The following is a 26,789-nucleotide window of genomic DNA, read 5'->3' as shown; positions in this document are numbered from 1 at the left end:
TCCCGGATCATCATTGTGTTTGTGCGCTCGTTTGTGGACAGTGGACCTGCTCTGTGTTACTGCGGTGGACGTCTGACGCTCAGGATGGCTGTTAACACTATTCCCGCACCTGAGACGCATGGAGCAGAGTGAAAGGCCACAAAACCGCTAATCATGAGGTGCCACTGGGTTGTTTTTGCCTCACATTTTATTTTGCTGCCACTAACAGGTAGGAAAAACACTGAATTATCTCTTAAATATTGCTGCGGTGGCTCATTTTGAGTCTGTGCGCTGAATGACGACTTTTAAGTGCTCTTATTCTGTCTTTAGTGGAGAGTTTATAATGATTTGAACTTGCACCTAAATCTATGTTTTCACGTTTGTCTCGCATTTTTATTGGAGTGAAGTGATGTTCGGTCTCTAAATTTCTGTTCCAGGATTTGTTAGTGTCACTGTTTGAGACATTTGTACCTCACATTTTTATTTTGCTGTCACTAGCAGCTAAGGAAGTCCAGCCATTTAACAAGAGCTTAAATGTGTCTGTAGGGTCTCATGTTGTGTCTGTGTTCTTACCTCATTATAGTTTCAGTTTCATAACTCATATTTTATCATAGGGACATGAGGCTGTGCCTTTAGTGGAGAGTTTCAATGACTGCACTGTATTTCATGAGCATTTCTGTGTGCGTTTGTGTTTTCAGATGACTGAAGTGTTGTTCTGTGTCAAAATTATTTTTTTCAAACTAGGTTAATCTCACGTTTTGCCTTGGGCTGTTTTTGCCTCACATTTTAGCTAAGAAAACACCTCAAACCACAGACAGGACGCTTAAATATTGCTGTAGTGGCCATGTTGTGTCTGTGTTCTCAGTAATTATCTTATGCTATTTCTTTAGGTCACAATAGTTTCATACATTATTATATTTAATGGTATCATATTGCCAGGAAGGTATGAGATTATGCTTTTAGTGAAGAGTTTATAATGATTGTATTCTAATTAATGTGGTTTTCAGTGACATTTCCATGTTTTTCTTGCATTTCTCTGAGAGTTTGTGTCTTTTCAGGTGTTTTTCTGTCTCAAAATCGTTGTTCCAAGCTTTTAGTGTCACTGCATGTTTATTTACCCTAAATTAGATTAATTCAGTAGTGAATAGCCGAGGAAAACAGCATTTTTGCACATTTGGCAGCTTCTCATGCTGCATGTTTCTGTTCTCCTCCTCGTCCTTGTTTGTGGAAACGTGGTTAATGTTTGGATAACGTCTTGTTTAACGGTTCAGAGTGACCAACCTGTCAGCTCAAGTCTACAGATCATATCAGCAGTCATTTGCATAACTACTGTAAGAGCTGAGGTGCCTGGGAGATGCCTTCGGGTTGGCTCTCAGGGAAGGCAACAAGTGTGTGTGCATGTGTGTGTGTGCGTGTGTTTCGACCACTGTTTGAGGACGATTAATTATTTATCCCACTGAAATAAAAGGGATTAGGTTGTGTGTGCCTGAGCGTGGCAGCAGGAACAAAGAAAACACACATCTTTGGAAAGAAACACACCCAGCAGGCAGCACCTTGACATCTTAACAGCTCTGACTGCTGCGATGAAAGCTTTGTGTTTAGTCATACAGCAGCAGCCTCAGGTTGTGTGTGAAACCTTTTGCTTGCTCAAAGAACTGCGAAGCTCAAATTCTTACAGAGAGAAGCCACAAAACATGCACTTACAACCTGCATAAACACAGATATTGACATTTCACTGCAGAAGGGGAGCCTATTTGCATCCACATGCCTCTTTCCTCCAGGCCTGAAGGCACAACAGTCACATGAATATTGCCCTATCATGTGGGAATTTGCAAGGAAAAAAAAAAAGAAGAAAACTTGGAGGCAGGGGGTTGGCTGTTGGGGGTTAAACTGAAAAGAAAACGTTGGTTTAGTTTACTCATCGTGAGGGTATGGATTTAGGGGCCTTAATGCATGATTACTCAGCGGGTAGACAGCTCATAATTATTGATTGTTCAATTGAGCCATGGTGGTTTGATAGCACTCTGTCTTAAGGGGCTCTGTGCCAATCTTAACATCTATTTAACCATCGCATTATGCTCCATACTATAGAGCTGGAATGATCGGTCCATTAATTGATCAGGCCTAGTTGATCAAAAGAAAAATAATAGGCAACCTTTTTGATAGATGGTGTATTGTTTGTCTTTTTTAAAAAAAAAATACAGAACAGTATTTTGTTAGAGCTTTTCTCCTGCTTTTCTTTGTCTTATGTGCAAATATCTTTAGATTTTGGAGTGTTAGTCGGCCCAAAAAAGCAGACCTTTTTGACAGTAGCCATATTGAAAAAGTAGAGTAAACACAGATGTTATCAATGATACTAATGAAGGCCCTGTTCCATTTAGTGTAGCAGAGCTTTTCCAGCGAGCCCACATGCGCAGTAACAGCACCCTGACTCTGCTTGACCTGAATAGAACAGAGCCAAATTGGTAACACCTGTTCCTGTGTAAAAGATCTATTGGATTTCCAGTAAAATGTAGCATTTTCACTATTTTTTGACATTTTATAGACTAAACAATTAATGCGTTAATCAACAAAGTGTTGATTTTATTGATTTTCTCTCTTTCTTTTATTGGATTAGAGATCCACATCTTATCCATCAAACATTTTGTTGTTTTTTCTTACAGCAGTCCAAATAACGAGCTGGGGCCATAGATGGTATATTGAATAATTTGAAATCCTACTTAATACACGATGGTTGAAGCGAGTTGTTTCCCCCCGCCACCTCTTCTCCAGGCACAAACAAGCTCAGGCAGGAGACTGCAGGAAGACGAGGGCAACACTGTTAATTGTAAATAACAAGCGACAATGAGTTGTACATTTCAATTTGATCAGCTGTTTATAACTGTCAGTCGTCTGTCAATGTAAAGTTCAGCTTGTCATCCTGAAAACATGAGCGCATTGCTCTGAAAATACACACTCTGGAGTTTGAGTTCAGTGACTGCCTGTCTTACTGTCTGCCAGACTCTATAAACTTATTGCTCATTTTAACTGTAATAAACATCTGCTACTTCTGCAAGATTATTAATGATTTCTTACGACTCAGAAACAGATACGTACTCTTTTCTGTTAATTTGAACTCTGTTCAGCGTGAAACTGGTAAACAAAAACAGTAATTCTCTTCCAAAATAGAAATTTCAAAGGGGGACACTGCAGCTGTAGTGTTCTTATCAGACAAGGTCAGACAAGTTTTTCAGTGTATTTCAGTGTTTCCTCATGGCATATCATGATCATTTTATGATAAATTGCAGTAACTATATTACAGATTTCTCCTTTAAACACTGTTATTTAAAATCTTTTTTTAACCTATACCTACATACCTATACATGACCTGTAACACTCCTCATACAGCACATGTCAACTATTGTTATTTCATCCACATTGTCTCCAAGATAAGGAAGTTGTTCTTCACTGTTTCTCTTTTTACCGATTTACATCTTTTTCTGGGTATTCTTCAAGAACTATAATTCATCAACATTAGTGTTACTGAAAGCAGCAGCAGGTGTTTCTCCTTCTGGTTGGATCTTTACCCAAACTGAACCCGTCACAGCCTCTAAAAATAGCGTCCAGGTCCAGCATCTGTCAACCATACTGTATGTCCTCTGTTGCAGTGTGGTGCGAGCCAGTCATCTCCCCCAGCGGCCGTCACATAGTCATTCCCAAGAGGGGGAGGCTGGAGCTGCGTTGCCATGACAATGCCACAACGTCTGGTGCCCCGTCCAGGTTGAGGTGGCAGAGGGAGAGGGCTCGAAGGCTGGAGGGAGAGGTGGAGGAGGGCGGAGTGGCTTATGTCAAAGTGTCAGCAGCACAGCCCTACCACATGGGTCGCTACGTGTGCGTCAACAACAGCACGCTGGAGCACAGCTCCATCTACGTATATGTGAAAGGTTGGTGTCCAAGAGGAATGGGATGTGTGTCTGATCACATCTATCAACACAGGTGGAAAAAGTACACACATTCTGCACTAGAAGTACAGATACTTGTGTAAGTAAAACTGAAAATTACAGGCTGAAATGTGCTCAAAATACAAAAGGAAAAAGTAGCCCTCTGAAGTACATTTTTACCTGCTGCTTCTGCACAAACTGAACCTCACCTTTTCTCCAGTAGAGCCTCCCTTGCTGTCACTTACAGCTTGTTACATCTTTTAGGTTGTTTTTTCATCTTGTGATGTCTTTTTTGTCCTGTTAGATCATTTTTAGTCTTGTTATGTCCTTTTTGTCTTATGTCGTTTTTCATCTTGTTACATCTTTTACATAGTTTTTCATCTTATTATGTCTTGTTTGTCTTTGTTCATCTTTTGTCATCTTTTTCATCTTGTTATGGTGTTTTTATTCTTGTTACATTGTTTACATCATTTTTAAAAATAGCTTTTCTGCTAGTCTTGTTATGTTTTTTGTCTTGCTCGATCTTTTTCATCTTATTACATATTTTGCACAATTCTTTCTTGTTATGTCAGCCATGCTGATATGTGCTGATAGATACACCAAGAAATTGGCTTTTTTATGTGTTATTGTCCTTTAGGTTGAAAGTCTTGATGTTGGGAAGGTGGTGCACTGTGACACAAAGTAAAAATAATCAGTAATTCTACTCAAATGCATTAAACTAAATGTCTCTTTTGAAAATATAAGAAGTAGAACCTACATATATGTGCCCAAATATATATATATATATATATATATATTAATGACAGGACAACTGAAGACATGACAGGAAATGGGGGAGAGTGTGGGGGAATGACATGCAGCAAAGGGCCATGGGTGGGAGTTGAACCCACAGACGCTGCAGAGGACTCACAGCCACAGTACATGGGGCATACGCTCTACCAACTGAGCTATCCAGGCGCTCTGTAAAAGTACAAAGTTGTCAGAAAAATTAATACTCATGTAAAGTACCTGAAAAATCTACTACAGTACAGTAACAAAGTATTTGTACTTAGTTACTCCCCACCTCTGGCTATCAGTCCAAATCTGTCTTTAACTCTCTCTTTCATCTCCTCAGACCCCCAGAACGCCTTCCAGCGCACCATGGTGAACGTCATCCTGGTGCGTGCTGGTGAGAACTGCACCATCCCCTGTCTCGTGACTGACCCTGAGGTCACCGATCTGGCTTTGGAGACTTGTGATGGGGGACCTTTGCCCTCTGGTATGAGCTACCGTGGCAACCTCCAGCGAGGCATCATCATCAACGATGTGAGAAAGGAATATGAGGGCTGCTACGTGTGTGTAGGACTGCTTGGTGGAGCCCAAGTGACATCCGGTCAATATACTGTGGATGTACGACTTGGTAAGTGAGAATTATGATGGACAATAAGGGTGATTTGAAATATTCTTGTTTCCGAAAACTATAATTCATGTCTGTAAAAGGATATCATACCAGTGTCTAATGGTTCTGCGTGTGTCATAGCTTTACTAGATTTGTCACTGGGGTGATAATTACGTTAATAGATAGAGTGAAGGCTGTGTATGCAGCTGTCGACAAAAAGGATAAAGGAAAGGCTCCTCTCTTTACAGAAAGCATTTCAAGTGAGAGAAGGACAAATAAACAAAGACAGAGTAAAAGTCATTAGCTAGTAAAACGGATAGTTAAGCTATCCCTCTTGTAACCTACTTTTTCAGCCTAAAATCAGCCATCTGCTCTCAGTAATTAGTCAGTGGAAGGGAAAGCCCTTGGGGAGCCATAATATACATGCACAAATATTACAAATCAGAATAGGCAATGAAGTAAACACAAGGTACAGTTGTCACTGCCGACAGCCTCACTGAAATAAGGCTAGGGTGAGGCAATAATGTTTGATATTTTCAAGAGCTGCAGCTGACTAAAGATTTTCCTAGTCAACCAGCAGTTGTTAGTTAAAGTCAATAGTTGTCTAGTCATCACACATTAACATATTAATTTAAATATTTAAATACATATTTTGGGGGGCATGAAGTGAGATACCTGTTAAATGCTAACAGCAAAAAGGAAAATATCCTTGAATACGATGGAAAAACCATCAAGGAGACTTCGTATGTACTGTTTATTTCAATGAACCTAAACTTTGTAGCTCAAAACACAGGTGTAATTAATTTCCTACATCACAACACAAATACTCACAGATTTATCAACACGACTGACAAGTTAATTAGCTAAGTTAGAAAGTTGCTCCTCAACGCTTCATGCTTTAAGTCACCTCAGGTGCTGCTGTATTCCAGGTCATCAGACTACCCTCTGTCTGTTTCTGAGGCTGTGTCCCAGTCAGGAACGCTAACTGAGCTAACATGCTAATGGCAGCACTGGTAGCAGCAGTGGAACAGTGGAACAGTTTAGTTGACTTAGTTTAGCAGTCCTAGGAAGGAACAGGGGTGGTTTGAGCTAAATGCTAATATTAGCATGCTAAAATTTGCTAATTAGCAATGAACACAGACTAGTAGTTGTATTTGGTGGGAATGTTGCTTGTTTTGCAGTGGTTTGGTAATAAACAGTATTGAAATTGATTAAGTCAGTAGGATTCATCCTCTGGGGAACATTAATGTCTGTACAAAACCGAGACGCTGCTCTCTGTAGAGCCAGTGAGTGGAGCAAGTGGCCTAATCTAGCTTTACCTCTAGGTCGAGCTGCACCCCAGCTCAGGTCCTGCCCTACCCCAAACCAGACAGAGGCCCGTTCAGCGACATGAAATACATTGCCATGGTGATTTTCTTTCCGAGTCTGGCTCCTAGCGCCCCAGGGCTGAGTCAGCCTCCCAGAGAAAACATCTGGACTGGGACTGAACACAGGTGAATGGACAGATAACTTTACTACCTGCTGCTGACTGTAGTGCTGTTAGCTAGTTATTTTATTAACTGTGCATCTAGTCAACTCAGCTAATGGTGCTACAGTTAGCAGCTTTCTCCTTGATCAAGTTCCACCTGAGTCAGTGAATAAAGTCATAAGCTTGTGCTTTAGTACAGCATCATTAAAAGAAAATTAAAAAAATTTTCATTGGATGTAAAAATTGTATGTATATGTTGGCCTGAGTGCCAGAGCTTCACTAGGTTCAGAGAGGTGGAACAGAAGTACGTCAAGCTCCCTCCATTCGACTCTGCAGTGGGCACCACTTGACTAAACGCCGTGGCAATCCATCAAATAGTTGCTGAGATATTTCAGTCTGGACCAGAGTAGACCAACCAAATGACAGACCAACATTGCTATTTGGCTCCAAGCCTACATAAGAGACCATAATGCATCCTGGCAGAGATCAGTCACAGCAATGAAAAGAAAAGCCTCCTTCAACTGTCCACATTGCAGATGTGTTTTGGCAAAAGAGGTTAAGCTCATAGTTTTTTTCTTATGAATAATATTAATAGTAAATTTACCATAAAAGTAAGTGTATGTCAGTCAAACAGAAACAGGCTGAATGACTAAATGTGTGAAATATAATGATTGTTTTAAAGGGTGACTTCATCTACCTCATTTTCTGAGTTTTTCAAATGGAAACTTCCACTCCGTCGTTAGCAAAAAGCAGTGACGTAGGTTAGAGTACTGATGCTCTCCTGTCCTCTCCCTCAACCCAAGAGCTAGCAGCATCATCATACAGAAACTTTACCATAAAAGCATTTTAAGTGTATGTCAGTGGAAACTGATCATAATGTTTCTGTTTGTCCCTGCACTGCATCAGCATTTTCAGTCTGGTCTGCAGTGGAAAGACGTCGAAACAGAAACAGGCTGGGAGGAGCTCGGGCGTAGTGTCCTCTAGACTGATGGAGAGAGAGGGAGTGAAGAAAGAGTAGTGAGGGAGGGAGAAGCAGAGGGATTACAGTTTCTTACTGAACAAAGCTTTGTAACGGTGCATGAAGGCCATGTTTGTGGTAAATAGAATTACTGTGGTCTTTGTCAACCACAGCCACTGACGTGACGTCAGCTGGCATCTAATGTCGGGAATTAATCATCTGGTTTATACGTGCGCAGGAAGTGTCTGCATATGCAAATACTGTGCATGTGTGCACTGTCAATAGTGTGGGCTTGCCCCTGCTACTAAACAAACAGGAGTCATACACCACTGAGGCTCTTTTATGATAGTATATAGACAAGGTATTTGTCAGTTTTCATTTTAGTATCAAATCACCTAAATTTAGTTTCAGTTGCATTTTGATTAAATATCTCAGAGAGGAACACTGCAGTTCACATGCATATAGATTCATGATTTAGACACAACACTCGCTCAGATCAAGAGTAATTTACAGCATTGTATATCATAGAATAGAATAATTTCAGCCCCATAAATAACATGCAATCAGTCAAATCAACAAATCAATCAAAGTGCACAGGTTCAAGACCTAAATCTTATTTAGGAGAAAATGCCATGGGGATAGCAGAATATTTATATCAGCGTGCTTGTTGTGTAAATTAACTAATCAGCTTTATCAGTTATGATAATGTTACTTTTGCATCTTTTGATCCAGTGCCAGAGGTTCCTCCAGTGGTCACGCTGTCCCAGAAAGACACTGTTATTTTGAGGAAAGGAGAGCAGTTTGAGATCACCTGCAGCTCCACCAACATCAACCCGGACTTCAGTCTCAAGTGGGATTTCCCTCGGACAGCGGTGAGATTGATGTAGGGATTGAACAGATTGTTTTTTCTTTGTCTCTGTGCCTGGGGGATTTACTGTCAGGATATGAAACTTTCTGTGTTTCTACCTGGCCTTTTGTAAAAGGAAAATTATTAAAAAAATATATGAAAATGAAAGAAACAGCCAAATATTTAGACTGAAGAATTTTTCAGGGCTGTGCCTGCTGTAGAAAACACTGAGCTCTTAATGCTTAATCATATTTTCTGGGAATTTGGGACTTTTAATGTCATGATGAGTAGTTTACAATGACACATGGGTTTATAAGTAAGATTAGACTATTTTTAGTCTAGTAATACACGACAGTGCAGGGAAGGCTTTGAAACAACATTTTAGAAGATATAATTGACAGATCATATAAATGATCAGTTAAATGACTAAATGTGTGAAATATAATGATTTTTTTAAAGGGTGACTTCATCCACCTAATTTTCTGAGTTTTTCAAATGGAAACTTCCACTCCGTCGTTAGCAAAAAGCAGTGACGTAGGTTAGAGCACTGATGCTCTCCTGGCCTCTCCCTCAACCCAGGAGCTGGCAGCATCATCATACAGAAACTTTACATGGGAAATTTTTCGTAGAAGGGCTTGGAAAAATATGATCAAAATTTGATTGTTTTGATTTGAATGCATACAGAACACTACAAGGAAGCTATGAAAAAGGAGAAGAAATAATGGAGTTCGATTGGTTGCAAAAGTATTTTCAAAATCCTGGCTACAGCTCTATTTTTTGAATGTTAAGTTAGCTGTTTACGATTAATATTAAAACACAACTGTGAGTTAGTGTACAGTCACTTCAAAAACTGAATGATTGTCCCTTTGAAAACAGCAGATCTGTTTGACGTCACACACCTGTTGATAGTGCACTGCTCACCTTTGCCCTTATGCCCTGCAGCATCCTGTTGAGACCCACACCTCACACATCCTGTCCGGTTCCCGTGGTTACCAGCGTGCCACCTCGCTCTTGATCATGGCCGTCAACCAATCAGACTCGGGCTCTTACCACTGCTTCGCCCTTAATGAGAGAGGCACCAGTGCCACGGTGCTGCAGCTGGATGTCCGTGGTGAGTGTTGATGATGGTGTATGATTGGTTTTCATGCATGCATTGGTGCAACATAGGCCAACAGTTCCACAGACAATATGTCGACATTTCCTCCTTTAAAATATTCAGAGCTTAACTAGTGACACAAGTAGTCACCCTCAAAAACATTTTACACGACTCATGATCTGTCATTTGCACAGTATGCAAATTAGGCTCTGCGTGCCTTAGGGAGACAGCTATTATTGTTCAAAGTGTGTTATTATTACCAGTGAGAATGTCTGAAATTAAAGATTATCTAGACATGATTTACAGAGAAGAGAAGATGGTTCCAAAAGCCACATAGATTTATCACATTTGCCCAAAGATTTGTTCTAGTCCTGTTTTTTTTTTTTAATCATTTCTGGCTTATTTACAGAAATCTCACACAAATGTTCAACAACTATTCTGTTGTTCTTACTTGTGTAAATATCTACAGATGGCACATTATCATGAGGCATTTTGGAAAATCTTAAATAAAGGTTACATCAGTGCTTGAATGAAGTATTAAACATCAAAGAATAAATTTACTTTAAAGGTGCAATATGTAAGAATGTGAAGCAATTAACAGGTATTAATCACTTTCTATTGCTAATGTGTGAATTAATTATAATGTAACTTAAAAAAACAAGACTTTCCTTGATTTTCTCAGTTGCCTATAACAGCCTGTGGACTGTGCACACTGTGTCTTGCCTCTCTTCTGCTCCCAACTCCAGATTTATGCAGCATAGTTTACAGTTAACTGGCTAATCCTAGTTTGCTTTTTGCTAACATTATCACTAGCAAAATACTATCTGAGTGGATATGATAGTTTGCTATGTGCACTATGATATTAATTTATGTATTAGGACAGACGATGTTGATTTTAGCCATCAATAAAGGGGGGCAGCCATCTAGCTAACTGTAACCTAAGCTAAGGTAAACCAGCCACCTGTAACTTAGCTACATGGATCTGCTGTTAGTTGCTTCATAATGTTAGCTGGTGAAGTAATTTGCCAATGAAAAGTTAGTAGTATCATGAAGCCAATGGCCAAAGTAAAATATAGGACCATTACAGATCGTAACATCATTCTAAATATGATTATAACTTATTTTCCAGCATTCATTTCTATCATGTCACTGTTTCGGCCAACTGTGCCAAGATGAGTACACTGTAAAGTATACAGCTGAACTTTAACTTAATGTATATTTCTGTTGTCTTCCAGAGCAGGGGTTCATTACGCTGTTAGGAAGCCCAGGTCCAGTCCAGGCTGATGTTAAAGAGGGGGAAAGCCTGAGCCTCAAAGTAGAATTTGATGCCTATCCTGCACCCAGCTCCCTGTCCTGGTCTTACAATGGCAAAAAGCTCCTGAACACCACTGAGCACGTCATCACTATCCACCGCCACAAGTACAGGTACAGTGAGTTTACAGCTTCTCAGCTGTAAGAAAACATGCACGTACACACACAGAATTTAAAATGTACATTTGTTTTAACAGATACATCAGCGAACTCAGACTAGTGAGGGTCCTCGGCTCAGAGGGCGGGATCTATAAGTTCTCCGCGAGTCACGAGGATGCGTCTGTCGATCATGTGTTCCACGTGTATGTCAACAGTAAGTGGCTCTCACAGTTGCTGCACTGATTTATTACACGCGATGGCTTTGTTGAATACTCAATTCTGATTGGTCAATTACAGCATTCTACAGTCTGAATAGCTGAATGACAGACTGTTGCTATGGATGCGGTTCTGATCATGGGCTCTGAAGGACAGAAGGAATAATATAATACAATAATTTCTAAAGCAATAAAAATAATTTTTAAATCAATATTTTAGCTTGCTTGCTAACCCAGACAAATTGCTAGATAGCTAATGGAGCAAAATACTGTCTTGAAAGGATAGCATCAGCAACTTTTACTCCTGGGTCTGATCTGGCTGGTAACTGGCCAAGTTGCTGTTTGCAAATTACTTAATCAGCTAATGAGTCATGCAGTGTAGCAAAGTTACAGCTGGCTAACTTCAGCTTGCTTTCTTGTGAATGTTATTGAAAGCTAAATATTATCTGAGTGTATATGTTAAATCTTAGCTAATGTGACAAACAGTGTTCATTTTATCCAACAAGAAATTATGTAACAGTTCAAAGCACGCTTTCTGCTAGCGAAGAGCAATGCAAGGACAGCCAAGTAACTAACTGTAACTTAAGCTAAGCTAAGGCTAGCCAGCTGTTTATCTTTGCGGCATGGCTCTGGCATTTGGTGCTTCATAACATTAGCTGATAAAGTCATTTCCACATAATTTGCAGTAATATTTGAAATCAATACAATCATTTTTAAATCAATATTTTGTGTAAAATTATTGATTTTTTTGTAAGTTGAACTGTAATACATGGGATAATGTACAGCGAGCTGGTCATTACTGTGAGATAAATGCTGGCAGGGTGAAGCAACATGATATATATTAAGAACAAGTTCTCCAGATTAGACACTTATTGTTTATATGTTTTAGATGTTAAATACATGTCTTTTTTCTGACAATCTGTCCACTTTTTCCTCTGTAAGGTAAGCCAGTTATCATTGCCCAGGAAGGGCCTGTTGATGGACAGGTTCGGTGCATTGCTGCTGGATATCCAGTCCCAAAAATCAGCTGGTACTTCTGTAAGCTGCCGCACACGAGGTAAGCCTAAAATATGATTCTCTCCTTTCACGAATAGAGCGTTTATGTTTCTGTATTTCTTTTATTAAATTACTTATGTAAGAATAAGCTTGGAAATTTGATGATACACAGCTACTGTATTATCAAGAGCTGCATGTGAAGTGTGTCAGCCTCAGTGTCTTATCTCACTGCTGCACCAGCAGGACTGTTTACTTATTTTATTTATTTATGGAGCAAATGGAGATGTAGCTCTGTCCTTACAAATGGGTCAGCATAAGAAATTATTGTGATAAATCACTGCATTATGTCATGAATGACCACATTAATGATATGAGTGGTGATCAGTTCAGTTTGACTGGTTCTCACTGTTTTATTTTTCTGTTAATTTTGTAATATAAAGAATAAGATCATTTAGAAACAGGACATTATTCTCCTACCACTTTATAATTGAAAACTTGGTTGGTTTTATGCTCCTTTAAAAGCTGTAACTGAACAGCAGTGTGACTTCAGATCATTTTACATGCGAAACATGACTCATCTTCTGTTGTTTTGCCTGGCAGTTCCTCTGAGAGGAGGACATGCTCGTGGGAGTTGAAAAAGTTGGTTAACAGGTTTATGTCTCATTATCATTCAGACAAATTAGCCATCTGGATTCTGACTCTTGGTCAACACAATATAAGCATTTTAAGACATTTGTGTCCTTGTAAAATAGGCATTTAAGTCTTTCAGTTTTGTAGACTAAACAATTCATTGATTTATTGACAAAATAAGTTGTTAATAGAGAAGCTGAGAATGGCCATGGTTACAATAATTTTGTCAAGGTCACGAATTAAAATCTCATAATAACAGTGAATGAATATATCATTGAAGATTAAGAAAGAAATTTTGTTATCCTGAGTTAACTAGACTCTTAATTTCTTGGAATAGATTAGTCTTTAATAATGTTTTAGATTCAGTAATCTATGACACCCATTTCAATAAAGAGAGCTCAAACTGGAAGTGTGAAACTATTTATGGAGGGTGGCAACAGCAAAAGACTTTGGTGATAGGACCCCATTACTAAGAAGCATTTTCATTGTTCTTATGGCTCATAAAGATAAACAATAGGACAGATTCCCTCTGAGTCTATAGGCTGAATCACAGGACTGCATTGATATTTGAAGATCAGCGTCTGGGGACTCAAGGAATGTGGAAATATCATTGTTCAGATACGGGGACACCAAAAATTTGTGAAAGAAAAACTTTGACATTGTAGGAAAACAGAAGTGACAGAGAAGGTAAGGGTTGTGTCTAGATGGTGACGCTAGATTTGTGAAACTCTCACAAGATTTGTGTTTCTTCATATTTTGAAGTGGCTTGCATGTGCACATGGAAGAAGTTTCTGGGCTTCAGCTTTCTGCCAGAAACCTCAGAGAGCCAAACTTTTGCTTCAAAGCCACTTCAAAATCTGAAGCGAAAACAGGGACGGGTTTCTGGCAGAAAAGCTTTTGAAAGTCAGGTGATACAGTATAAAAACCAACAAAGCAACTCCAACCCAACAGATGATTTAGAGGTTTAACTTTCATGTGAAGATTATTGTTGTTGTTTTATTTTTAGACTTAGTTGACTAATTAGTTTCAGTTTTTTTCTATTATGATATATTTTCTCTCAATTGGAGTGTAAATGCTAAAACTTGAGTAAACTGTGCTCTTAAGCAACTCTGTAACCCCTCAACAGGTGCTCACACCTGCCCAATGCCACCCAATGGGAGACTCCGGAGGTCGCCATGGTGACAGAGTCCACCTTCGGTAGAAGTGAGGTGGAGAGCCGATTGAACGTGAGCAACAAGGAGCACGCGCACTACCACACCCTGGAGTGTGTGGCGAGTACGGAGGGGGAAGAAGCCTACACCCTGTTCTCCATCAGTGGTACGACACCACTTTATTTCTGATACCCAACTACCACTAAGATGTTGTATCAGTACACACACATAGTTTAGACACATAAACACACAAACCCCTCGACCCTGTGTGTGCGCAGACCAGGTGTGTGGTTACTGGATGCAGATTGAATAAGATTAGCGCGTGCTGACTGTGCAGGCGGGGATTATATGGTATAGACTCGCTAATCCTTCACACAAACAAACACCACTGCTGCAGCTGTCTGTCTTACCGCAGGAGGAGGGTACACTCTTAGAAACATGGGTTCCAAACGGCTTCTTCCTGAAGGACTGAAATTCTACCCAGAATTATTTGCTTCTGAGGAATCCTTTTTTGGAGAAAATGTTTGTCAAGTGTTCATAGAAAGACTAAATTTTCCATTAAGAACCCTTTTCATCCAAAGAAACCCCCTTTGGAAGAAAGAATTCTTCAAGGATTGCTGAAATCCTTGAAAAACAATCAATCAAGTCAATGATTCTTTTTTTACCGTAATATAAAAGGGTTCTCAGTAGAACCCCCTGGGTGGCTTCTTGAAGGTGGAAAGATTCTGGATAGAACCTCTCATAGGCTATTTGAATATGTACTGGAATATAAAAGAGTCCTTGCGAGAACCCTCAGTGGAGGGGATTCTCTAGAAAACTTTTGAAATATAAAAAAGGTTCTCAGTGGAACCCCCTGGGAGGGTTCTAGATAAATTCTTGGAATATAAAAGGGTTCTCTGCAGATCCCTCTGGGTGGGTTCTGGTTAGCACCCTTAGAAGGTGGGAAGATTCTGTCCAGAGGCCCCATACACGGTTCTGAATGGAACCACTGTACCACAGAAGGGTTCTCTGTAGAACCTCTCGTAGGGTGCTCTGGGTGAAAGCTTTCACAGATGGTTCTTAGTACCACCCTTTATGTTGAGGACTAGGTAGAACTCCTTGAAATGGTTCCAAGTGGAACCTTTACAAAAGATTGTACCAGGAAAAGGGTTCTCAAGGTGAAAGAAGCTAAAGAACCTTTTTTGGTTTCTAACAGTGCTTGTGTGTGTGTGTGTGTGTGTGTGTGTGTGTGTGTGTGTGTGTGTGTGTGTGTGTGTGTGTGTGTGTGTGTGTGTGTGTGTGTACTTGAATGGGATTAATGTAACTTGACGTGTGTTTCCTCCCAGAACGTGTCGTCCCTCATAAACTTTTCACTCCTCTTCTGACGGGCATGGTGGCCACTGGAATCTTTCTCAGCCTCGTTCTGGTGGTGCTCCTCTATAAATACATGCAGGTAAGATAGGAAGTAAATCATGCAATGCAATACCATTACTGCAACAATGAAATACTGAGTGAAAGTAGGGTCATAAATCTCATATAAAATCACATCAATTCATGGCCATCAATCCCACGGATTAGTTTCAAAATGTGTTTAAATATTCTTAGATGTCAAAGTTAAATGAAGTCCATCCACCACCAATGATATGCAGCGTACATCACAGAAAAATAAATAGCTGCAATGGTTTCTGGCAAAAGGCCCACTCTCATTTACTAATGACTCATATCTCCATTATGATCATGGTTAAAGTTAGAAGCATCTTTCTGAGATTAGACTAGTCTTTTTGCTGTATATGGTAACGATATTCAGCAGATAAGAGTGCAAGTGTGCCCTTTTAATCAATATGAATGTGTCCTAATGAATTTGAAATGGATCAATCAGCCTTTCAGGGTGCAGACATGCTGCAGTTAAAGGCCTTTTTGACACACAGATCATGCCTCGAGCCATTAATGTGCCCCCACAGCACGCTGCTCTCATTGCACTCGGATGAGTCAGACTCCTTGAGAACTAGTTCATGAATTCGCAGGGGGATCGTCAGGGGAGAGTCTAGACGCAGGCTGACAGCAAAAAGTGCATCAAATAATCTAAACATTGAATAGAAGAGTGATGAGAAAAATGTGTGAGCTAAACAAACACATAGTCACACATAAACAAGCTGATGTAACAGCACTTTCTCTGTATAAATCCTCTTTTCTGTCCAAACTTTCACAGAAACCCAAGTTCCAGATCCAGTGGAAGGTGATTGAGAGTATCCATGGCAACAACTACATATATATTGACCCCACCCAGCTGCCATATGACTCCAAATGGGAGTTTCCTCGACAGAAGCTTCGCTTCGGTGTGTTTGTGTAGCTATATACTGTGTTTATCTGCAGGCCATGTTTTTTGTTTTTTTTGTGGCAATGCATTTGTCAGCTGATCCAGTGGCTTTGTAAATGATTTGTTTGGTTTAAGAAAAAGGATAATTGTCTCAACCCTTGAGGGAACTCTCCTTCAGTTTTATTAAAAAAATTAAAGAAAACAAAATTTGTAAATAAATGTTTTTTATTGGACAGGGACAGATTATGCTGAGAAGCAGAAGACAACTTGCCTCTAGCAGTCAAGCTTCTGAAACAGAACATCTCTTTGTGGAAAAGACAGATATTCAAATATCACATCTGATAAGGATCTCAGATTGATTGTAAAATGCTAAAGGTTTGTGTGTGTGTGTGTGTGTGTGTGTGTGTGTGTGTGTGTGTGTGTGTGTGTGTGTGTGTGTGTGTGTGTGTTTGTGTGTGTGTGTGAGGTCCTACAGGTAAAACCCTGGGCTCTGGGGCTTTTGGGAAGGTAGTGAGGGCCACAGCATATGGACTGTGCTCTGCAGACACTGTTACTACCGTTGCTGTTAAGATGCTCAAACGTAAGTTTATGTGTTTGTGTGTTTTCCTCTGTAGCTGTGTCTGAAACCACTCCATATTCTCTCATTCCTGATAAATACTTTACTTTGTTTGTAATGTAAATTAATATTACAAGAAATGTCCACATCCTTCATCATAATATTGACACTGGACTGACCGAGTTCTTCCTTGTTTTGTTGTTTTTGTTCTACTACTTTTATGCCCCCTGGAACATCATGCAGGAACTAAATTTAGTCTTCAGTCAGTTCCTCAGAAAGTTCTTTGTCACTTGGGAAGGTTCTTGCTGTGGAAATGCCCTCTGTAATACAGTTTTGAGTGTTTTTTCTGTAATGATGTAAACTGAGATTTATTTAGTGCATTAATTTCATACTAAATTTGTGCACTCAAATAAAACAGTAGGGAGCAAACATTGTGCCCTACACAATAAATTAGGAGTGATTTCAGACACAGCCTGCTCCTGCATGTTGTAGCAACATATGAGATGGTTTAAGAGTTTATAAATGTCTTAATGATGTCATCCCAGCCAATGCTCACTCTACGGAGAAGGAGGCGCTGATGTCAGAGCTGAAGGTTCTCAGTTACCTTGGAAACCACGTGAACATTGTTAACCTGCTGGGAGCCTGCACTGTCGGAGGTGAGCGGAGCAGCTTTGCTGTGCACACCAAATTTAATGCATCCATTTGGAGCTTTTCTTTTGTCTAAATTTGTTCTGGACACGTTCGCCCTGTTGCATTTGCATTTGTTTATTATATATTTATTGACTGATGTTGATGTGCTGACTTGCTGCTATGCCCAGCCAATGGAGGCCTCTTGTTAAAAATCAGATGTTCAGCAGTCAGTACTGACAAGCTCAGACATTAAGACGTGATGCAGTTCGACTGGTCACAAATTTACTGTGCAGTCAATCAATATTATCTACCTGTCCGGCCCTCAGCATTGATTATAATGCAGCATTTATATTGGATTCAACACAAGTATGCACGAGTGTGTTATTAAGAAAGAAACACTGAGCACTTCAGATTTTCTTGTTGGTGTTGGGCGTGGAAAAATCCTAATTTTATGATATTGACACAAATGTGTTCAATATGTCTCAGTGTAAAAACATTGATATATGAGTTTGATAAAATCGGTCTGAATGCACTACACATTTCCTGCCTAGCAACAGCTGAATGAACCAAATTCCTCTGAACCTGACTGAGGCAGCATCACAAACACCATCTTGTGTTGGCTCATTATTGGAGCTTTGGCTCTGTGTTTCTCATTGTTACATGCTGTCATATGGTTTAACAAACACTGAGCGAGGTTTCTTTTTATCTCTGCGTCCTGCCAGGCCCAATTCTGGTGATCACAGAGTACTGTTGCTATGGCGACCTCCTCAACTTCCTGCGCCGAAAAAGAGAGTCCTTCCTAAACTCCCAAGTTGGTGATGGTTACTATCGCAACGTCTCGAACCAAACGGAGCCTGCAAGGTGTGTATGTGTGTGTGTTTGAACTGTGATTGTATTTGTAAAGTAGTTTACTAATCAACATTTTATGATAACATTTTTATTTTGCACTAATATCAAATAACAAATAAAGATTTTACTAGAACTATATAACATTTTTCAGCTTATCCCCACTGGAGAACTGTTTTTGTACTTTGTTCTTGGTAGAACCTTTTATAAAGGTTCTGCCCAGACCTCAACATCAAGGATTATACTTAGAACCATCTATGAAAGGTTCGACATGGAACCCCCTATGAGTGGTTCACAGAACCTTTATATAGTAATGGTTTCACCCAGAACCCTCTCTGGGGGTTCTAGCCAGAACCTTTCCACCATCTAATGGTGCCAACAAGAATCCATCCAGGGACTTAAATCAAGAACCCTTTTATATTCTAAGGGTTTCATCTAGAATCCACTCAGGGAGTTCAACAGAGAACCCTTTTATATTCCACTATTTATTCATACCCCCTATGAGAGGTCCAGAGAACCCTTCTATATTGGAATGGTTCCACCCAGAACCCTCTCTTGGGGTGGGGGTGGACTAGAAAGAACCTTTCCACCTTCTTTGGGTTCGAACAAGGACCCATCCAGGGACTTCAATCAAGAACCATTTTATATTCTAAAGGTTTCATATATAACCTAATATAGAACCCCTTCATAATTCAAGCATTTCATCTAGAACCCACCCAAGGGGTTCTACTGAGAACCCTTTCATATTCAAGGGGTTTCATCTAGAACTGATCCAGGGGGATCTAAAGCTAGGCTAATAAATACCATTTGAAACGTGTAAACATTTGAATATTTGAGGTTGGATCTTTTAATACACATTATTTCAACAAGGATTATTTGGATGAAAAGGGTTCTTAATGGAACCCACACCCTTAATGAATCCTTTCGTTGAAAAGGCAATAGTTCAGAAGCAAATGGTTCAGCCCTACAGGAAGAACCCTTTTGGAACCCTAATTTGTATGTGTGTGTGTGTGTGTGTGTGTGTGTGTGTGCGATGTGTGTGTGTGTGTGTGTGTGTGTGTGTGTGTGTGTGTGTGTGTGTGTGTGTGTGTGTGTGTGCGGTGTGTGTGTGTGTGTGTGTGTGTGCGTGTGCAGCAGAGAGGAGACAGGTACAGGATATATGCCCATGCGTCCCTCTGAGAAAGAAAGGTCCTCACAGTCAGGTAGGACGTCTCACTCTTCTTATCAGGCATCAGTCAACAACACACTGAGCGTCTGTCACCTACAGTAGTAATGTCTGCTTTCATTCACTAAAGCTGAGTGTAATGTTTTTCTAGACGACATAGATGAGGTGTCCCTGGACACTGAAGATCTCCTCAGCTTTTCCTACCAGGTGGCCAAAGGAATGGAGTACATTACTTCCAAGAACGTGAGGCTTTTACAGACTGTGTGCTTCATTTATAGAGTAGTTACTGTAGAGATTTAAACATGCTGCTGCGGTGCATAAATCATGATATGGCTCAGAGCCAACATGCCATACACTGCTGTCAGCCAATAGTGCACATACAGTCAGGCCTAAACATGGTGAACCTGCATTTACATGAAATCCTATACTGCTCACAGATGAAAACAGCTTCCTTATGATATTAACTAAGCTTCAATTCAAAGGGAAAGTTCACCCCAAAATCAAAAATCCATATTTTCTTCCCTGTAGTGCTAGATATCTGCCTTTTCTCAAACATAATGAAATCAGATGGCAGTCACATTGTGCTGTCCAATGCACCAAAAAAATTCCATGTCTCTATCCAGATCTCATGACCCAGATACTCAAAATAATCCACAGAGCTTGTTGTGAGCAGTTTCATATAGGAACTACTTTCTCATTACTGAACTACACCAGCCAAACATATCAGTGCTAATGTTACCAGATGAGAATAGGTGAAATTCAACAACCAACAGGGGAGTTGAGCGTGAGCACGTAATGTCAGGATGATTCAAATGTATTGAATAATTTAGAGTAACATCAGACTGTAACTCTGATAATTTGTGATTAATATTATGTAGATCAGCATATCCCACGGTGGCGGCTGCACATTGCATCATCTGGTTTAAAAAGCGGCATCTACAATCCGTTATTTATAATAGCCTAATCAGCACAATACACAAGTGAAAACAGCTTAATAATACTCTTACATATTTTGCAAAAATGAACAAGAAATTTTAACAACTAAAAGCAGGAATTACATCCTACATAAGTGATTTGATCAGAATATTTTCACAAATTCATATGTTGTTCATGTGATCCATTTCGGAACAAACAGGACGGGATTTGGGACAACTGTTTATAAATCAGGACTGTCCTGAATTTTTCAGGATGTCTGGTCACCCTAATCATGCGCTAGCTAGCCCAGTGGTGTTAACGTTACAGCTCAGGTGAAGAGTACACGATTAATGTTTACATCCTGCACAAGCCTGTCATCCACAAGTACATGTATGCCTCCATCTGTGCAGTGATATAGTTGGTAGAAAGAACAGTAGACAGAAAATAGTCCCTACATGAAATTGCTCACTACAAAGTATGTGGGTTATCTTGAGAAACCAATTCATGAGTTCTGTGAAAGACATTGAAATTTGGAATGGGCCAAAGCACGCCTGGCCCGCCTCCAGTCAGATTGTGTGTGTGCAGGAGAGCTGAGAGAAGAGTTTTGTAAAAGTCTCTGTGTGTTCACCTGTCAGTACCTTTGTAGCTTCTAATTGAATCTCTGTGGTTTGAAATTTAGTTTCACTCCTGTGTTACTGTTTGTACTTTCAGGTATCTGCATTATTTTACCGTTCATGTCACTTAGGAGTCATGTTAAGTTACTACTGATGAATACCAAACATTTCCTGATTGCGCTGCTTCATAACAAAAGCTTTAAACAACAAAATAAGGTTGGAGTTTTTGGTTAAGAACTTAGAGGGAGTGAAATGTATTTATCCACTGTTTTACAGCTACTTGACTCAAGACGGTTTTTGATTTGGGGGTGAACTGTCCCTTTAAACCCTCTTGTTTTCCTGGTTCAGTTTTTCTTACTGCCCTTTTGTTGCTTCTACTAAATTAGGCACTATGTTCATTTATGTAAAGGCTGCAAGGTATTTTTCTTTTGGATATGTTTTAGTTGAATTAATTATATTTTATTTTCTGTGACAAACACATTGTTTTGAATTTGCTTTTTGTGTCTGTGTTGTTTGTAACAGGATGATTTATATTTGCCCTCTATGTGTCAGTCATTCACCGCAGAAACCAGTTACAATGTCAATACTCATTTCCATGTTTGTGTTTGTTTATTTATGTGTCTCTGTGTGTGTGCGTGCATACGTGTGTGTGTGTGTGTGTGTGTGTGTGTGTGTGTGTGTGTGTGTGTGTGCGCGCAGTGTATTCACAGGGACCTTGCAGCCAGAAACATTCTGCTGACTCACGGGAGGGTGGCGAAGATCTGTGACTTTGGATTGGCAAGAGACATCACAACGGACGCCAGCTATGTGCTCCGGGGCAATGTGAGCCTCATTCTCTGTCTGAAGTCCTTCCTTCCTTCCTTCCTTCCTTCCTTCCTTCCTTCCCTCCTTCCTTCTCTCATTTACATGCATTTCTCCTCTACTATTTACCTTCCCATACATACAGAAATTAGGCGTGAAGGATGTAGGGCTGCAACCAATGATTTTTTTTTTTTATCTAGTCATCATTTGGTCGAAAACATATCAGAAAGTAGTGAAAATGCCTCACTTTTTGCTCTGTGTTCCAGTAACAGTTGAGCTTGGCACCCATTATAACCTTGGTATGTACACAATATATTTTCCTCAAATGGGGAAGGAATGACCTGCCCTGCTCTGCCTCTGATTGGCTTTTTTAAAATATTCTTATTCTCACCAAACCCTCAGGAAGAATGCAGAGTGTTGAAACCATTTACATAGTGGCCAAACTGTGTAATGAAACTGTCGCAAGATGCACTGCAGCCCAGAAGAAATTTCCCCCATAGACTTTCATAATGAAAGAAACAGCTGTAAAATGGTGGATACATTTTTCTGAGCATCAGTGAAAACAAACCGATTAATTTCTATACCAGAAACTGATAAATTAGGTCTAATAATATCTGAAAAGTCTAGAAAAGTCTCATGATTAAATAATTTTAATCACATTGAAGTCACATTAATCACAAGTTTGCCACTTGGCTGAAGGGCTGCACAATGTGAAAGCATGTAGACGCTCCAGCATGGAAGTTGGCTTCGTTCGCCACTTGGCAGTTTTTGTGGGAAAGAAGGGAGGCTTGCTTCCAATGCTGTATCCAGCTTTCCTTAATAAATCAATGACTCTAACCCTACCCAGTCTCACTGATGCATAAAGTAGGATCACCTTAGCTAATGTTAGCAAAATGCTGGCTAACTAGCTAGGTAAGTTACATTGATCTTTAGCTTATGCGTGAGCTCATGTTTTGCTTGCTTCATTGGCATTGGAACACAGAGCGAAAACATCTACAAAATCTTGCAAAATCTACAGATAAAAACAATCATGTAAAACAAAAATCAGAACTGCTGAAATACTGAATGATAAATCCATCATGAAAATATTTGACTAATCTATAACTAATGTTTTCAGCATTAGTATGAAAGTAAGGAAAGGAACTAAAAAAAATGCCTGTTTACTGACTTATGACTGAATCCATATGGAAAATTTCATACTTGCGAAGAGGAGCTATTATAGATTATTAAAGAATGATGCAAAACAAACAAAGCATGGTCGATGCCGCTCCTGTAAACGCTGCTGCCCCTCCTGCAGGCCCGTCTGCCAGTCAAGTGGATGTCTCCCGAGAGTATTTTCGACTGTGTCTACACCTTTGAGAGTGACGTGTGGTCCTACGGCATCCTGCTCTGGGAAATCTTCTCTCTGGGTAACGTTTCCAGTTAGAGCTGCACCGTTGCATCTGTTTCGTAATGTCTGAGCCATTATTATCATCTGCTCGAGCTGACTGGGGCCTTATTAGAGATGATGATGCTCCCAAGCAGCAACATCACTTAGCAGAGTGAATCATACTAAATTATATTGATTGTGAGACATATTGTAGCTCCAGAAACCAGTGTCATGATATGAATCCATGATTTTGCATATAAATGACTGAAAGTGTGTGCATGCTGTGTGTCTGTGTTGTAGGTAACAGCCCATACCCAGGGATGCAGGTGGGCTCAGCATTTTACAGGATGATTCAAGAGGGCCACAGGATGAGCAGGCCTGAGTCTGCACCTATTGAGATGTAAGTGCATGTCTGTGAGACTGAGTGTTGTTATTTAAGTATTACAACAAGGGTCTGCAACCAGGGTTACAGCGGTATACTGTCATATGAAAACTGTCAGTTGCCATACAGAGTACATTTGCTTATATACTATATTGAATTTTACTGTATTAGTGTTAATTAAAAACTAGCATATTAGTACCATAAAATTTTATGAAATTATAATAAAGCATTTGTTCAAACAAAAAAAAACTTCTGTTTTCCTTCCTGTTCATTGCAATTGATAATAATAATAATGTATTACCATATATCATGAAATAGTCATATCATTGCAGCCCTAGCTGCAGGTAATGATTATTTTTATTATTGATTACTCTGATGCAATGAATCAATAAATGCTTTTGTCTATAAAATGTTTTTCAGAGTGCAATGTGACATCATCAAAGTCGAGTTTAACTAATTAAATTAGTTGTGAATTCATTTTCTGGAGATCAACTAATCAATGAATTGACTGATTGATACAGCTCTAATTATAACCCATGTCTATTTATATTATATTATGATGATAAATGCACTATAATTCTATATATAATTTTATTAGTGTTATTTGTCATTAAAAAGGGCAAATTATACAGATGTACGTGCAACAGAATGTACAGACAGCAGTACAAAGAAGAAACTGGTAATACACTTAACACAATGAAACAATGGTTATGAGTGTAATTTGGTTTAAATTTTTATACTGGCTACATCTCCGCATGCATGAAATCTGTGCGCAGTAAATGACTTCACATTTAATCCGTGTCTCACCTCTGCAGGTACGACATGATGTTGTCTTGTTGGAGCCACGATCCTTTGAAAAGGCCGTCCTTCAGGAAACTGGTGGAGAGGACAGAGCTGCTGCTGTCAGAAAATACCAAGAATGTAAGTGGATTAACCATAAAATGACAAACATGTTATTTCTTTTTTCATTGTCATTGTTTTGTGACTTTATGTTAGAACGTGACTGTTTGGATAGAAACAAAGGTAGAAAAGGTAGAAAGAGAAACGTATGATGTGCAGCCCCAGCCAAGAACCGGATACTGAGGTTATATGGTAAACTTTTCGTGCCTCTATGACAAAGTTTACTTTTGTGCTTACATGTGTGTCCTACACAGCTTGTACAGTAGAACGTCTTCTTTTCACTCTGGAGGAGCTTCTATTCAATTTCAGGAAAACATTTATGATGTCATCAGGTCATCAGAGTTGGTTTGGGTTTGAGGATTACAAATTTACTTAAAGTCTGTTTCCAGGAACATGAAATTTAAAAGACACAGGCATTTATTAAGCAGGAACGTTCTAACAAATATCACTCTCAAGTTGAATTATGGGTAATGTAGGATACAAGGTTCTTGGAGCTGGATCCATACTATAGACTAGTGGGTTTGAGCCTTACTTGCATGTAAGCCCTTAATACAAAACCATGTCTATTTTTCATTATCATAACATGTTTGATTAACACATCTATGAACTATGTTGAGTGTTTTCCTCTTCTAATATAAGTCCACCTCCAGTCATGTTTTAAACAATCTAAAATGCTCTGCAAGAAGAAAATAAATTAAGACTGTTCTCATTGGGTGATGTTTTGGTTTGGAAGCTGGCTCTGATTGGTTGTTTTCATTTAGGTGTGGTAGATTCTTGCAGATGTCCTTAACAGCACAAGGAGGAGCACTTGACACAATACCTTAAATTTCTTTAAATAATGACTTAGTGTTACACTTACAGTTGTAGCAAATATGACAAAGAGTTATCTTTTCTAGAAGTTACTAACTGTAGCTATAAATAATGGAGTATCCTTTCACATATATTCTACTCACAACTACAGCAACAGCCTTGGCGATAGGATGTAAACAGCTGCAGAGACATTTGGGAACATTTTATTTGCAAGTTTGTAGGTTTGAAGTTAATTACATCTGAATTTATTTATGCATTTACTGTAGTTATATAACACTGTGGTTTTGCTTGTTATCACTGTCAAAAGCAGTGTCATCAAACCTTCTACAAACCGTGTGTGTGTTGTTCCTCAGGTGTACCTGCGACTTAGCAACAATCCAGGTCATCCAGAGCAGCAGAGGGCGCCGTCGCGGAGGCTGAGCTCAGTCTGCAGCACGACAGCTCCCACACAGCCTTTACTGCAAAGCACAGCTGATGTCTTCCTGGACTATGTCTGACATGCACACACACACGCACACACACACACACACACACACACACACACACACACACACACACACACACACACACTCGCAATGCTATGAAACATACAACACCCCCTACCTCCCTCATCATTCTGTCCTTTTGCCGCACAAAGTATAAGAGCCAAATACACCCTGTAAACTACTAACAACCCTCTCACTCAAACAAACTATCAAACGCTGGCCTTCCTGCATCACACACACACACACACACACACATACTGTATATATATGACCCTGCATTGGGCTCTCAGTATTGGCTTCTATGTAATCTCCCCATTGGTGTATTGATCTCTGTGGTAGGCATTTCAGGTGCACGTTGTCTATATAAAGCAGACTCCAGCACTAACCGCCCATCAGACACAACATCAGCCATCAGCAGCGGGAGGACTTTTGGCTCACATTCAGCCTTAGATTACATCCTAAGATGCTTTGGGGTAAACAGAGACTACAAGTACGAGTAAATACCCTGACCTTGGACTGAGGAGTTATTGCAGCATCAGAGGACAGAAACTGTTTTTTTTTTATATACGTTTCCCTGTCACGGGACTACTTTGACATTTTGGGGAATATACTGGTTTTGTTGCAGAGGGTTAGATGAAAAGATTGATATGACTTAAATATCTGTGCACTAAGTATAGAGGTAAATCCAGGGTGCAATTTGCCCCCCCCACTCTGCATATAAGATAAAATAAGGTATTCCTTTATTAGTCCCACAGTGGGGAAATTTCCAATATCCCCATATCAAAGAGCCTCAAAGACACTATGTATAACCTGAAAAACCAAACACTTTCTGTTTATCTATGGATCTCCTTTGCTTTCAATACTATGAACAGCACCGCACCAATACAAGTTCCCCCTGAGTAAGCTTTTGGTGTCAAGCTGCGGGACTGACAGCTGTGTGATATTCTTAAATTCAAGTTAAGGAAACTCTTC

General features: G+C 39.7%; 1 protein-coding gene across 2 annotated transcripts; it reads left to right on the top strand.

Moving 5' to 3' along the window:
• kitb (KIT proto-oncogene, receptor tyrosine kinase b) lies at positions 1 to 26,512 on the top strand. Of its 2 annotated transcripts, none has more exons than XM_084715485.1 (21): positions 1 to 208; positions 3,627 to 3,902; positions 5,014 to 5,298; positions 8,436 to 8,575; positions 9,493 to 9,661; positions 10,882 to 11,071; positions 11,155 to 11,270; positions 12,214 to 12,328; positions 14,024 to 14,214; positions 15,374 to 15,480; positions 16,237 to 16,363; positions 16,820 to 16,924; positions 17,446 to 17,556; positions 18,253 to 18,391; positions 19,514 to 19,578; positions 19,693 to 19,784; positions 21,770 to 21,892; positions 23,169 to 23,280; positions 23,541 to 23,640; positions 24,438 to 24,543; positions 25,686 to 26,512. In XM_084715485.1, the coding sequence occupies exons 1-21, from the start codon at positions 154 to 156 to the stop codon at positions 25,827 to 25,829; spliced, it is 2,868 nt and encodes a 955-aa protein (XP_084571611.1). In that variant the 5' UTR covers positions 1 to 153; the 3' UTR covers positions 25,830 to 26,512. The 2 variants fall into 2 exon arrangements, with proteins under 2 accessions (XP_084571611.1, XP_084571610.1); XM_084715484.1 differs by having other exon boundaries at positions 19,511 to 19,578.
• Positions 26,513 to 26,789: the final 277 nt, after the last annotated feature.

This window comes from Lutjanus erythropterus, chromosome 3 (genome assembly GCF_056507025.1).
Source record: "Lutjanus erythropterus isolate fLutEry1 chromosome 3, fLutEry1.hap2, whole genome shotgun sequence".
NCBI classification, from domain to species: domain Eukaryota; kingdom Metazoa; phylum Chordata; class Actinopteri; order Lutjaniformes; family Lutjanidae; genus Lutjanus; species Lutjanus erythropterus.
The sequence above is the reverse complement of the archived record's forward strand: the minus strand, read 5'-3'. Positions and strand labels throughout refer to the sequence as shown.

What these genes read in the sequence shown, in the direction of transcription:
- kitb (XM_084715484.1), top strand. Translation starts at nt 154, where the DNA reads ATGAGGTGCCACTGGGTTGTTTTTGCCTCACATTTTATTTTGCTGCCA. An exon ending in TATTTTGCTGCCACTAACAG is followed by an intron (nt 209 to 3,626) that starts GTAGGAAAAACA and finishes CCTCTGTTGCAG; the next exon opens with TGTGGTGCGAGCCAGTCATC. An exon ending in TGCTGTTAAGATGCTCAAAC is followed by an intron (nt 16,925 to 17,445) that starts GTAAGTTTATGT and finishes ATGTCATCCCAG; the next exon opens with CCAATGCTCACTCTACGGAG.